Here is a 14,523-nt window from a genome sequence, read left to right as displayed (position 1 = left end):
GCGGCCCTGTTGATCTCCTGGGATGCTTGGAACGCCAGTGCCACATTGAAATGCCACTGATTTTCTCCTGGACTCCCTGCCTTGTTTGTCCAGTCACCCAGTTAGGGGAATCACAAAATGATGCTTTTGGGAATGGGGTCATTCCTTCTCTCCCTTTGTTTAAGGATCATCCACACTGAGACTTCTCACATGTCCCAGGGCTTCTCCCAAGGGCTGGTCTCTGTGGGCTTTTTCACTTTTCCCATCACCACCCCCAAAAAACTACTGCAGGAGACCAGAACATTGAAGCCAGTGATTTCTGTTTGGAAATAGGGTCGTCTTCTGCTGCTGACCCCCATCAAATCCCATCATGCCCACAGCCCTGTGCCCCCGAGTCTTGGCTCCGAAGGAAAGTGAGGAGCCCAGGAAAATGAGGAGCCCACCGGGAGAGAACCCTAGCCCCCAGGGTGAGCTTCCCAGCCCCGAGTCCTCCCGCCGCCTCTTCCGACGTTTCTGCTACCAGGAGGCGGCGGGCCCCAGGGAGGCCCTGCACCGCCTCTGGGACCTGTGCCGGGGCTGGCTGCGGCCTGAAAGGCACACCAAGGAGCAAATTCTGGAGCTGCTGGTGCTGGAGCAGTTTCTGGCCATCCTGCCCCGGGAGATCCAGGGCTGGGTGCGGGCCCAGGAACCTGAGAGTGGCGATCAGGCTGTGGCTGCTGTGGAAGCACTGGAACGAGAGCCGGGGAGACCCTGGCAATGGGTGAGCAGAGGGGGCTGGGCTGGGCTGGCTGGGAGGACGGGAAGGGAGAGGGAGAGAGTGGGGCTGGGCAGCAGGTGTGGAAAGGGGGGCCACCTTGTGCTTTGATGGTTTGGTGGGGTCACGCGTCCCCTGGCCAGGGATGAGGAATTCCATCTAGAGCTGTGTGCTTCAGTTATGCCCACATTGAAGTTTGGTTTTCTAAAAAAGCAGATTCCATTCCCTAAAGGCCCTCATTGGTGGCATGGTTATGTTACCCCCGCCCCCGCACTTTATAGCCCTGTACAAGGCTGGGACTGAGCTTCTAGCGGTAGAGTCAACAGTCAGCAGGCCCAGGGAGGGAGGGGTTTGCCCAGTCCCTGGCACAGTTGCTGGTCCTCATCTGGCCAGGGACCCCTCCACCGAGCTCTGAAAAGCCCTCTCTGGGATTGCAGCTCAAGCACTGTGAAGACCCCGTGGTGATTGACGATGGGGACAGCCCTCCAGACCAGGAGCAGGAGCGGCTGCCAGCAGAACCCCAGAGTGACCTTGCAAAGAGCCAGGACGCCCAGCCCATGGCCCTGGCTCAGGGCCCCGGGCTTCCAAGCAGACTCTCGGGCCAGCTCAGCGGGGACCCAGGTAGGGAGCCCAAGGGAGTGGGGAAGGGGTGTTTGTACCTAGTCCTGTGCAATTGGAAGTAGCTCTTGACATTTTTAGTTCTCTCCTTCCCCCTAAGTAGCCTGGAACCATTTTCAGCGTCTGGTTCTTCCCTAGAGCAATTCAATCAGAATCTCATGAGAGTATCCTCTTCATGGGTGCCAGATCTGCCCAGAGGGACCTCTACTATGGGTAGGTGTTTTTGAGGCTGCATCATCTTGTCTCTTTGAGGGCGCACCTCTCAGCTTTGTTGGTCTGGGGACAGCTGGGCACCGTCGCCATCCCAATAGGGCCTGTGTGGGGAGCTGAGCATGGCCATGTCCTCTTGTCTCTCTGAACCGCTCTTTCCCCAGCCAAGCAACTTCCGCTCTCAGGATTGTTATAATATTGCAAAGAAATATAAAAATGCTTCCTAGGGGATAGGGTGGTATCTTCAGGACTTGGAGCATGGATGTTGGCTAGACGTGTCTGAATATCTGTACAAAATGCACCAATGGCCACAGTCAGGTGGCTTTAGCAGCAGATACACTTGGCTTTGAATCCTCCAGGTATGACCCAGGGCATGCTTCTAAACTCTGCAAGCCTCAGTTTCCTGGTCTGTCCAGTGGAGATAATCTCAATAAAGTGAGTCACATGAAATTTTGGTTTCCCAGTACATAAAAAATTTGTGTTTACACTGTAGTCTATTAAGTGTCCGATAGCATTATGTCTAAAGAATCAATGTATATACTTTAATTGAAAATATTTTATTGCGGATTATCATGTGAGCCTTCAGCACGATGAAATGTTTTTGCTGGTGAAGGGTCTTGCGTCCATGCTGGTGGCTGCTGACTGATCAGGTTGGTGGTTGCTGAAGGTTGGGGTGCCTGGCAGTTTCTTAAAATAAGACCATAATGAAGTTTGCCTCATCCATTGAATCGTTCCTTTCACGAACAATCTCTCTGTAGCACGTAATGCTGTTTTATAGCATTTTACCCACAGAACGTCTTTCCTTTTAAAATTGGAGTCAGTCCTCTCAAACTCTGCCATTGCTTTATCAACTAAGTTCATATAATATTCTAAATCCTTTGTTGTCATTTCAGTAGTCTTCACAGCATCTTCACCAGGAGTAGATTCCATCTCAAGAAACCACTTTCTTTACTTGTCCATAAGAAGCAACTCCTCATCCATTCAAGTTTTATCATGAGATTGTCGCAATTCAGTCACATCTTCAAGCTCCACTTCCAGTTCTGGTTCTCTTTGCTGTTTCCACCACATCTGCAGTTTCTTCCTCTTCTTGAACCTCTCAAAGTTATCCATGAGGATGGGTATCACCTTCTTTCAGACTTCTGTTAATGTTGATATTTTGATCTCTTCCCATGAATGTTCTTTTTTTTCTGGCTGTGCCGCGCAGCTTGTGGGATCTTAGTTCCCCAACCAGAGATTGAACCTGGGCCCCGGCAGTGAAAGCACCGAGTCCTAACCAGTGGACTGCCAGGGAATTCCCGTGAATGTTCTTACTGGCATCTAGAACGGTGAATCCTTTCCAGGAGATTTTCAGTTTACTTTGTCCAGATCCATCAGAAGAATCACTGTGCATGGCAGCTATTACCATGTGAAATGTATTTCTTAAATGATAAGACTTGAAACTTGAAAGTACTCTTTGACCTGTGGGTTTCAGAATGGATGTTATGTTAGCAGGCATGAAAACAATGTTAATCTCGTCCATCTCATCAGGGAGCTCTTGGGTGACTAGTCAAAAAGCAGTACTATTTTGAAAGGAATCTTTTTTTCTGAGCAGTAGATCTCAACAGTGGGCTTAAAATATTCAGTAAACCATGTTGTAACCAGATGTGCTGTCATCTAGGCTTTGTTCCATTTATAGAGCACAGGCAGAGTAGATGTAGCATGATTCTTAAGGGAAATTTTAGTAGTTTTGGAATTGTAAATGAGCACTGGTTTCAACTTATAGTCACCAAATGCATTAGCACCTAACAGGAGAGTCAGCCTGACCTTGGAAGCTTTGAAGCCAGGCATTGCCTTCTCTCTAGCTCTGATAGCCCTATAGGTGGCATCTTCTTCCAATATATATAAGGCTATTTTGTCTAAACTGAAAGTCTGTTGTGCAGTGTAGCCACCTTCATTTCATGATCTTGGCTAAATCTTGGACTTTTAGGTTATGGAGACCGGCTTTTTCCCTTAAACCTCATGAACCAACCTCTGCTAGCTTCAAGCTTTTCTTTTTCAGCTTCCTCACCTCTCAGCCTTAGTAGATTGAAGAGAACTAGGGTCTTGTTCTGGATTAGGTTTTCGCTTAAGGGAAGGTTGTGGCTGGTTTGATCTCTCCAGACCACTAAAACTTTCACCATATCAGCGATAAGGCGGTTTTGCTTTCTTGTGTGTTCATTGGAGTAGCACTTTTAATTTCTTTCAATAACTTTTTGTTTGCATTTGCAGCTTGGCTGTTTGGTGCAAGAGGCCTAGCTTTCAGCCTGTCTCAGCTTTTGACGTGCCTTCCTCACTTCGTTTAATTATTTCTGTCTTTTGATTTAAAGTGAGAGGTATGCGGCTCTTCCTTTCATGTGAACACTTAGAGGCTATTGTAGGGTTATTAATTGGCCTAATTTCAGTATTGTTGTGTCTCACAGAATAGAGAGGCCCGAGGAGAGGGAGAGAAGTATGGGAGCCACTGGAACACACACAACATTTATCAGTTAAGTTTGTTGTCTTATATGGGCATGGTTTACGGCACCCCAAAACAATTACAATAGTAACATTAAAGATCACTGATCACAGATCACCGTAACAAATACAATAATGGAAAAGTTTGAAATGTTATAAGAATTACCAAAATGTGACACAGAAACATGAAGTGAGCAAATTCTTTTGGGAAAATGTTACCAGTAGGCTTGTTTGATGCAAGGTTGCCGCAAACCTTCAGTTTTTTAAAAAAGTAATATCTGCAGAGTGCAATAAAATGAGGTATGCCTAGATACCCATAAAATACTGAACAGGGGGCCTGAGCTGCCCATGGTTTGTTTGGGTTTTTTTGATTTTTTTTTTTTGCTGTGCCATGCAGCATGCGGGATCTTAGTTCCCTGACCAGGGATCAAACTCGTACCCCCTGCAGTGGAATCATGGAGTCCTAACCACTGGACAACCAGGGAATTCCTGCCCATGATTTCTAGTTGAAGTAGTTAATCATCATGGAAAGAAGTGGTGCTCTCTGTTTGAAGGAAGTGACCTGTAGGGTGTGAGGGTTAGTTTGGGCAGACTTGTGCTACAGTTGTGCTATAGTTATAGATGGAAAAAGAAAGTATGAGGAGACCAGGAATGCGTTCTTATGATTCACAGAAGTTGTCCTTGTCATTGTAATAAGGTTTTCAGTTTTTAAAAGTTACATATTACATTTCTTTATGTGTGAAACGATACTGGTTTCTGTACAAATCAAATTAACGCTCCAGCCTCTCCTTGGTTAAAAGTCAAGACAGATGTGCTAGTTTGTTTGGGCTGCCATAATAAAGTCCCACAGACTGGGCAGCTTAAACAACAGAAATTTATTGTCTCATGGTTCTGAAAGCTGGAAGTCCTAGATCAAGGTATCAGCAGAGTTGGTTTCTCCTAAGACCTGATTCTCCTTGGCTTCTAGACAACCATCTTCTCCCTGTTTCCTCACATGGTCTTCCCTCTGTGTGTCTGTGTCCTAATCTCCTCTTATTATAAGAGCCTCAGGCATATTGGATTAGGGCTCACCCCAATTACCTCATTGTAACTTAATTATCTCTTGAAAAGCCCTATGTCCAAATCTAGTCCCATTCTGAGGTACTGGGGGTTGGGACTTCAACATATGAATTTGGCAGGGATGCAATTCAGCCCATAACCACAGGCATGAGAAACAACCATTTGCCCAAATAAACAATGCATGTGCAAGCAGCCTGGGTTATGCAGGTTGATGATGGCCATGACAGGACCCTCAGGAGGAGGAGGTGCTTCAGGAACTGTAGCAGCCTACTCACTTCCGGGTGAAGTTCTGAGATGATCCAGCTACCATGGATGGGCTTTGGATCAAAAGGGTCAGCGCTTCCATTTCCTTGAGTAATAATGAATGGACAAAGTAGGCATAGTGAGAGTTAGCTATTGACACCTTAAACGTTCAGGTGATCATTGGGAAGCACTTCCAGTAAAAGCCATATAGTTCCTAATCTTGAAGCTTTTCCCCAAAATATAGATTTTGTTTAGAGGCTGGAAGCTGTCCAAAGTAATCTTTAAAGCGTCGATGTGCTCATTTATCATGGTGAAAGAGAGGGTAGGGCTGTGTTTTATACCCCAGAAGGTGGTAGGTATGAGAGCAGAATGAAAACATGCCTTCCTCGAATCCATGCCCACCTAGCCTGAGCTTCTGGCAGCGGAGTGATGAGGCTGCCTTCCGTGGGGAATTCTCCTCACACACCCCCACCCAAGTGTCACTGCTGGTCTGAGCTGGCTCCTGTCTCAGGCTGTCGTTCCAAATAGCCACACCTGCCCCTGCTGTTTGCCGAACGCTCTGTGTCCCAGGTGTGAGAGGTGAGGAACACTGGCTTCTACTGTTAGCTTTGACACTGATTTCACATCATGAGCTGTGGGTAACCTCCCAGATTTTCTCCAAACTGAGAGGTGATAGTGCAGCTTCTTCTGTGAAAGGGGTACCTTTTTGAAACAGCTCATTTCGACATGGCTGCACCATGGGCCAGGTATGTGGCTCACTTCTTGCAGAAGCCTGGGCACGTGCTGGTCAGGGGAGAGAAATCATATGAGAATGTAGCAGAAGCCCTTGGGAGCCCAAGATAAGGGAGAGTGAGATGATCCCAGTACTACAATGTGTACACATTTTGAGTGATGGTGGTTGGGCACTGTGGGAGGTGCTCTTCCAGAAGCATCTGATAGAGATAATAATCTTTCTTAAAGAGCTTTGCAATTTATAAACTTATAAATGTATAAATTTATATGACACTGGAGTTCCACAATAATCTTAATTGCTAACAGCTCTTACTGACCCCTTTTACTCCATGGACCTCTAACCTTCATTTCCCTTGTATTGTGGATGATACAGCTGACATCCCTGGACCTTCAGGGAGTCACATAGCTAGTTGGTGGCAGAGCCAACTGGACCCCAGGCATTCCCTGTTACTGCCCCCACTGACATGTCTGAAAGCAAAGTGACAGAAATCCTTATTTTGCAAGTGCTTTTTTTTTTTTTTTTTACTTAAATTATTTATTTATTCATTGGCTATGTTAGGTCTTTGTTGTTGCGCGCGGTCTTTCTCTAGTTGCAGCGAGCGGGGGCTACTCTTCATTGTGATTTGCGGTGGCTTCTCTTGTTGTGGAGCACAGGCTCTAAGTGCGCAGGCTTCAGTAGTTGTGGCTTGTGGGCTGTAGAGTGCAGGCTCAGTAGTTGCGGTGCATGGGCTTAGTTGCCCCGCAGCATGTGGGATCTTCCTGGACCAGGGATCGAACCCGTGTCCCCTGCATTGGCAGGCGGATTCTTAACCACTGTACCGCCAGGGAAGTCCCGCGGGTGCTTTTTATGTGCATCATCTGGTAATCCTCTTTCTACAGGTGAAAAAAGAGACCCAGGATTTTATGAGCTATCCATTTCTGATCTCTTTCAGTCCTGCAAGACACTTCCCTTCTTCAGGAAGCGAGTTTGAGGGACGCACAGCAGGTGACTGCCCTCCAGCTGCCCCCGGTGAGTGTTTTCTTCAAGGGTCTTTGAGAACCCCATATTTGCCTGTCTCTAAGCTGCATGGCAGCTTTTCCAGGACCCGAGCCAGCTTGCTGTCTGCCCCACAGGTGGTTCAGCCCTAGCAGAGAAAAACTAATACAGGAAGGGCATGAGTTTGTAAGATGCTCTTCTGCATCCCTCCTGCCTGTGTAGTCCTGGCTGTTTGTCACCTTCGGGAGCCTTTGTGCAAACAAAGATGGTGGAAAACAAATGCCCTGGAGTCCTCGTCTGTTGTCCTCTTGGCATCTTAGAGTTCCTTTCCTGTGAAAAAAGAGAGACCTCTTCACTCTTTTACTTCATAGGGTATTTTTTTTATTTAATAATAATCACGGTAGTAGCTATGTCAGAAATATTAGGAAATGGAGGAAAAAAGCACAGATTATTTCAGCACCGTCACACAACCGTGCAGTGAGTTGTTAGGGAACCTCCTCTGCATTTTCCCCTTCCGTGTTCCCTCATGAGGCTTACTTTCTCAGGTGTCCTCACAGGATAGGGGCTGGTGTTGGTCTGGCAGGTGCTCTCACCCACCTCTTTGCAGCCCGGTTTCTGCCTTCGGCCTTGGTTTCCCACCATACCCCTTCATTTTTATTTCTAACGCTTTCCATTGGCTGGCATAAAATTTAGTTACTGTACCACAGAGTCATCTCCTCCCACAAGAATGGGCTGTGTGAAGGTATGGACTTTGTTTTGTTTCTGGTTCCCTGGCAGCTGGAAGACTGAAGGACAGTAGATGCACAGGAAACACATCTCAAGTTTGCTGTCTGCACAGTGCATTCAATAAGACTTTAAACTTGGGGAGTGGAGAGGGCTCAGGATAGGAAGGAATTAACCAGGGTACATGGGATGGGGTGTCTCTATTCCCTCAGTGCTGTACTCATGGGCCCTAGTGCTCAGCACACGTGTTTTAGCATCCTCTATGTACTGTGGTAGTTGTTGAACACAAATGACCCAAAGGAGATGAAACTCATATTTCTTATTAAAACTTGATACCTTTGACCAGTATGACACACAAGGAGATACTGTGAATTTAATATCTAATGAGCTTTGGTATTCATCTTGTGAAAGGAAAATGTAGATTTTGATAAATCAATGCTGTTTTATCACTCTATTGAGGACAGTTTCTGCCTAGTGCACTAGAAATCACCATTGTGAAGGTCTTTTTTTTTTAGTTTTTAAAAAAAATTCATTTGTGGTAGAATGTGCATAACATAAAATTTAGTATCTTAACCATTTCTAATGTACAGTAGTGTTTTTAAGTGTTCAGTAATGTTAAACATATTCACATTGTTGTGTAGCCAATCTCCAGTATTTTTTCATTTTGCCAAGTTGAAATTCCTCACAAATTAAGTAATTCATTCCCTCCATTCCCTCATACCCCCAGCCCCTTGAAACCACCATTCTACTTTTTCTATGATTTGACTACGCTAGATAGCTCATAAAAGTGGAATCCCACGGTATTTGTCTTTTTCTGACTGACTTATTTCATTTAGCGTAATGTCCTCAAGGTTCATCCATGACGTAACATGTGTCAGAATCTCCTTCCTTTTTAAGGCCAAATAATATTCCATGGTATGTATGTAATGCATTTGGTTTATCTATTCATTCATTGATGGACACACCTTTTATTATAAATAATGCTGCTATGATCATGGGTGCACATAAAGTTTATATATTTTTTATTTTTTTACACAATTGTAGATTCACATGTAGTTGTAAGAAATAACAAGAGATCCCTTGTACTTTTACACTAAATGGTAACATCTTGTAAAAATATAATACAGTATCACAACTAGCACATTGACATTGATACATATAGGATACAGATCATTTGCTTCACTGGAGGATCCTCCATGTTGCCTTTTACAGCCAAACCCACTTCTCTTTTACCCCATGCTCTCATCCTTCTCTGACAACCACTAATCTGTTTTACATCTCTGTAATGTTGTCATTTCAAAAAAATTATATAAATGGATTTATCAGCATAATTCTGTGGAGCTTCAGCCAGGGTTTTACATGTATCAGTAGTCCATTCCTTTTTTAGTGCTGAGTAGAATTCCTTGGTTTGGATATACCACAGTTTGTTTAACCCGTTACCTGTTGAAGGACATCTAGGTTGTTTCCGATTTGGGGCCATTTTGCATAAAGCTGCTGTAAACATTTGTGTACAGGTTTTTTGTGAACATCGATCTTCATTTCTTTGGGGTAAATGCACAGGCATTCGGTTGTTGCGTTGAATGGCAAGTGCCTATTTAGTTTTTCAGGGAACTACTACATCCTTTTCCAGAGTGACTGTACCATTTTGCATTCCTATGAACGATGTATGACTGATCTACATTTTTCACATCCTCCCACCATTTGTTGTCACTTTTTTTATTTTAGCCATTCTGATGAGTGATATCTCATTATGGTTTAAATTTGCATTTCCCTAGTGACTAATAATGTTGTACATCTTTTCAGGTGCTCAGCTGCCATGTGAATATCCTCTTATGTGAAATGTTTCTTCATGACTTTTGCCTGTGATCTAATTGGACCATTTACTTTTTCACTGTTGTTTCAAGAGCTCAGTATATATTCTAGATACTTGTCCTTTGTTGGATATGTATTTTGCAAATGTATCCTCTCACTCTGGAACTTGTCTTTCCATCCCTTTAACAGAGTTTTTAGCAGAGCAAAAGTGTTAAATTTGGATTAAGTCCAGATTGTGAGTTTTTCCTTTTAAGGATCATGCTTTTGGTGTAAAGTCTAAGAACTCTTTTGCTTAGTCTTAGATCCCAAAGATTTTCTCCTGTTTTTTCCTAAAAGTTATATAGTTACGTACGCATTTTACATTTAAGTCCATGATACGTTTAATCCATGATCTGTGATCCATTTACATTTAAGTCCATGATCTCTAAGTTTTGTATAAGGTGTAAGACTTAGGTCAAGATTCATGTTTTTTGCCAGTGGACGTCCAGTTGCTCCAGCACCATTTGTTGAAAACGTTCTTTCCCCCACTGAATTGCTTTTGCTCCTTTATCAAAAATCCATTGAGCATATTTGTGTGGGTCTTTTCCCAGGTTCTCTGTTCTGTTCCGTTGATCTATTTGTCTCTCTCTCTCTAATAGTACATAATTTTGATTACTGTACCTTTTACTAAGTCTTGAAATTAGGTAGATTGATTCCTCCTTTTTTATTTTTTTCTCTCAAAATTATTTTAGCTATTTTAGTCCTTTTGCCTTTCTCTGTGAATTTTAGAATAATCTTGTCCATATCTATAAAGGGTATAACTGAGATTTTGATAGGAATTTTGTTAAACCTGTATATCAATTTGGGGAGCACTGACATTTTTATCATCTGAATCTTTCAATCTGTGAATGCAGAATGCTTCTCCATTTACTTATTTTTTTGATTTCTTTCATCACTGTTATGTAGTTCTTAGCATATAAATTTTGTATGTGTTTTGTTAGATTTATATGTAGGTACTTCATTTTTTGAGGAATTATAATTTTTATTTTTAATTTTGATGATAACACATCCATTTATAGTATAAGAAACACAATTGATTTTTGAATGTTTATTTTCTATTCTGTGACCTTGCAGGATTCATACATCAGTTTAAGGAGGGTTTGGGGTTTTTATTTTATTTTAAACAGTTCCTGGAGTTTCTCTGTAGACAATCGTGTCATCTGCAAATAAAGGCAGTTTTCTTTCTTTCTTTCCAGTTTTTATGCATTTATTTCCTTTTCTTGCCTCATTCCACTGGCTAGAACTCCCAGCACAATGTTGAATAGCAGCAGCGGGGACAGACATCCATCCTTGCCTTGTTCCCGATATTAGGGGAAATGCATTCAGTCTGTCACCATTAAGTATAATGTTAGCTGTAAATTTTAAATAAATTATCAAGTTGAGTAAGTTTCTTAATTCCTATTTTTCTGGAGTTTTTATTATGTGTGATTGTTGAATTTGTCAAAACCTTTTCTACTTCAGTTGATATGATCACGTGAATTTTCTTTAGGCTGTTAATATTATGGATTGTATTGATTGACTTCCAAATATTGAACCAGCCTTGCTTCCCTGGAATAAACGCCTTCTTGTCATGGTATAAAATTCTGTTTATATATTGCTGAATTTTATTAGCTATTATTTTGTTAAGGATTTTTTTTTTTTTTTTGCTAAAAAGCAATCCCATTTATTTGAGTGTACTTTTTTTAGACAATTTTAACTTTTTCCACCGCCGTAACACCACTCTATTTCTCACTGCTGGTCTTCTCTTCAAACACTTTTTTCAGGAGAATCCTCATCACTGTCTGTTTCTGCTTCTCTATCCTCTCCAATTAGAAGATCCAATGTATCTCCCACTTTCACCGTTCTGCTTTTCTTCCATAATTTTTTCCCGTTCAGCCTGAGTTCACCTTTGTAGAATGCATCTTCCACTTTGTTTCTCCTGATATCTAGGCCCGTCTTCAGGATAACATCATATCGGAAAGCCTGCACTACTTTGTCCAGGTCCTTATGGTCTCTGACTGCACTGGGATCGTCCTCTGGCTCCTCTTCCTGCTCACTCATCTCATGAGTCCCCTTCATCTTCCACTTTTTGCAGTCTTTTTAGTGGATTTTTTAGAGTTTACATTACTTTGGAGTCTTATGGAAAATGGGAAAGTATATTCTTTTTTTTGTTTTGTTTTGTTTTTGCGGTATGCGGGCCTCTCACTGTTGTGGCCTCTCCTGTTGCGGAGCACAGGCTCCGGACGCGCAGGCTCAGCGGCCATGGCTCACGGGCCTAGCCGCTCCGCGGCATGTGGGATCTTCCCGGACCGGGGCACGAACCCGTGTCCCCTACATCGACAGGCGGACTCTCAACCACTGCACCACCAGGGAAGCCCATAAAATATGTTCTTGAGATATAAAAAGCCCTGAGAGTCTCAGTGAGAAAATGTTATGGAAAAATGTTTTATAATTTGAAGCATTTAACTTGGTACTAGACAAATATAAGTATCCATTCCAGGAAGCACAGTGTTTATGTGAAGGTGTCCCTCGTAGCGCTCTGCAGAGCCCAATCCAGGCATCTGGCTTTCTTAAAACGCTTCTGGGCAATCTGAGGCTAGTCATAGCCATGGCTCCTACGACCTTCCCGGGTCCTCAAGGTCAAGGGAAACTGGACACCAGCGTCCTCGAGCATGCGTCTGCAGCCAACAGGAACGGCAGGGCCCAGGGGAAAACGGCCTCAGCCCGCCGGGTTCGCAAGGTCCCTAAGAGCCCCCGGATCCACGGGGCGTCCCAAGCTGGCCCGGCTGGGGCAGGACGCCAGAGACTCACGCGGAGACCTGGCAGGAGCGCGGGCAGGGGACTGGAGCTCGCCCTGCCCATATTTCCCATGTGCTTGCTGTGAAGCAATACCTGTCAGTGGTTTTTGTTTGTTTGTTTTCTTTACTGTCTTTGACTAGTTTTGTTCAGGGTAATACTAGCTTCAGAAGATGAATTGGGAAGTGTCCCCTCTTCTTGTTTTCTAAAAGAGATTGTATAGAATTAGTGTTCATTCTTTGAACATTTGGTAGGATACTCTAGCGAAACTATAAGAACCTGAAGGTTTGGGGGTGGGGTGGGTTGTGTGTGGTATTTTAATTATATATTAAACTTCCTTAGTGGTTATAGGGCTGTTCATACTATCTGTTTCATAGTGGATGAGTTGTGGTAGTATGTATTTTTCAAAGAATTGTTTCATTTCATCTAAGTTGTTAAATTTTTGTGTGTGGAGTGATTTGTAGTTTAACTTTATCATCCTTTCTGTTAATCAGCAGGGTCTGTGATATCCCTGTTTCATTCCTGATATTGAAAATTTGTGCCTTTATTTTTCTTTGTCAATCATTTCAGAGGTTTTCAATTTTATTGATATTTTCAAAGAACTAGCTCTTTATTTCATTGATTTTTCTCTATTATTTTTCTGTTTTCAATTTCATTGATTTCTGCTCTCATATTATTTTCTTCATTTAGCATGTTTGGGTTTGTTTTACTATTCCCTTTCTGGGTTCTTGAGGTGGGAGCTTAGATAATTGATTTGAGACTCAAATGTAAGCATTTCTGATGTAAGCATTTTAGTGCTATAAATTTCCCTGCTTTAGCTACCATACTGCTTTAACAAGGTCCCACAGATTATAATACAATGTATTTTTGTTTTCAGTCACTCCAATGTATTTTTAAATTTCCCTTGAGACTTCTTCTTTATCACACTTCAGAAGTGTGGTGTTAAATTTCCAAGGGTTTGGAGATTTCCTGTTACCTTTCTACTATTGATTAATATCTAGTTCCATTCCATTGTTTTCAGAGAACACACGGTATTATTTCAACTCCTTCAAATTTGTTGGGAGTTTCTCCTCTCCTTCCAGGATTTCGATGACCGGTGTATGGTCTGTCTTGGTATATATTCTGTGGCCATTTGAATAACAAAACATTTTGCTGTTGTCTAGTGAAGTGTTCTATAAATGCTGATTGGCTCCTGTTTGTTGATGGTGCTATTGAGTCCTTCTGTATCCTTGCTTATTTTCTAATTGATTGTTGTATTAGTTTTTGAGAGAGGGATGTCAAAGTCTCCAACTACAGTAGCTGATTTGTCAACTGTAGTAGTTGATTTATTTATTTCTCTTTTCCGTTCTGTCAGTTTTTGCTTCACATATTTTGCAGCTCTTTTGTTTGAGACATACACATTTAGGATTGCTATGCCTTCTTGTTGGATTGACCCTTTTATTATTATATGTAATGTCCCCCTCTCTCTGATAATTTTCTTTATTCTGACGTACCTTATCTGGTATAAATATAGCTACTCTTTCTTTTGATTAATAATTGCATATTAAATATTTTCCACCCTTTCACTTCCAACCTGTCGGTATCATTAGGTTTGAAGTGAGTTTCTTTTAGATAGCATATAGTTGGGTCATGTTTTTTAATCCATTCTGCCAATCACTGTGTTTTAACTGATGTACATAGACCATTTGTATTTAATGTAATTATTGGCATGTTAGGGCTTAAGTCTGTTCTGGTTTTTTTTCTATTTGTTCTGTTTTTTGTTTCTTCATTTTCTTTTTCTTGACTTCCTGTGGGTTACTTGAACATTTCGAAGAATTCCATTTCTGTTTGCCTAGTGCATTGTCAAGTGTATATCTTTATATTGTTAAAAAAAAAATTCAGTGACGCTTGTTACAGATGGTAAGGCAGACTTTATTCAGGACCATGTTGACAGGTATAGGGACCACTGTAACGGAATTTTACAGTGGAGGAGAGAGGTGGGGCTTAATTCCAAATACAGCATGGGCAAATGGGAACTTATAGCCAAGGAGCAGGGTGGGGTCAGTGGATGGAAAATTACTAAGAGAAAGCATCAGGGATAGAAGGGATTCTGGCTAGACCAACCTAACAGGATTCTTGCTGCAGACAGGCC

General features: G+C 42.5%; 1 protein-coding gene and 1 pseudogene across 3 annotated transcripts in view; one reads left to right on the top strand and one right to left on the bottom strand.

The window, feature by feature from the left end:
* Positions 1-349: 349 nt before the first annotated feature.
* ZNF496 (zinc finger protein 496) overlaps positions 350-14,523 on the top strand; it is a gene marked incomplete at both ends in the record, with an annotated part of 35,232 nt that continues 21,058 nt past the window's right edge. For both annotated transcript variants that reach the window (XM_082836659.1, XM_082836658.1), the window contains 3 exons: positions 350-739; positions 1,171-1,354; positions 7,000-7,076. In XM_082836659.1, the coding sequence (XP_082692785.1) occupies positions 350-739; positions 1,171-1,354; positions 7,000-7,076 (651 nt within the window). The remainder of the gene's footprint in view (positions 740-1,170; positions 1,355-6,999; positions 7,077-14,523) is intronic.
* Positions 11,050-12,206, bottom strand: LOC309960107 (mitochondrial transcription rescue factor 1-like; annotated as a pseudogene). Its single transcript has 2 exons — positions 11,956-12,206; positions 11,050-11,750 (listed from the first exon to the last, which is right to left on the bottom strand). The product of its transcript is annotated as a mitochondrial transcription rescue factor 1-like (transcript).

Source organism: Leucopleurus acutus, assembly GCF_964270905.1.
Source record: "Leucopleurus acutus genome assembly, chromosome: 3".
Taxonomy (NCBI): Eukaryota; Metazoa; Chordata; class Mammalia; order Artiodactyla; family Delphinidae; genus Leucopleurus; species Leucopleurus acutus.
This window is presented reverse-complemented; position numbering and strand designations above follow the sequence as displayed.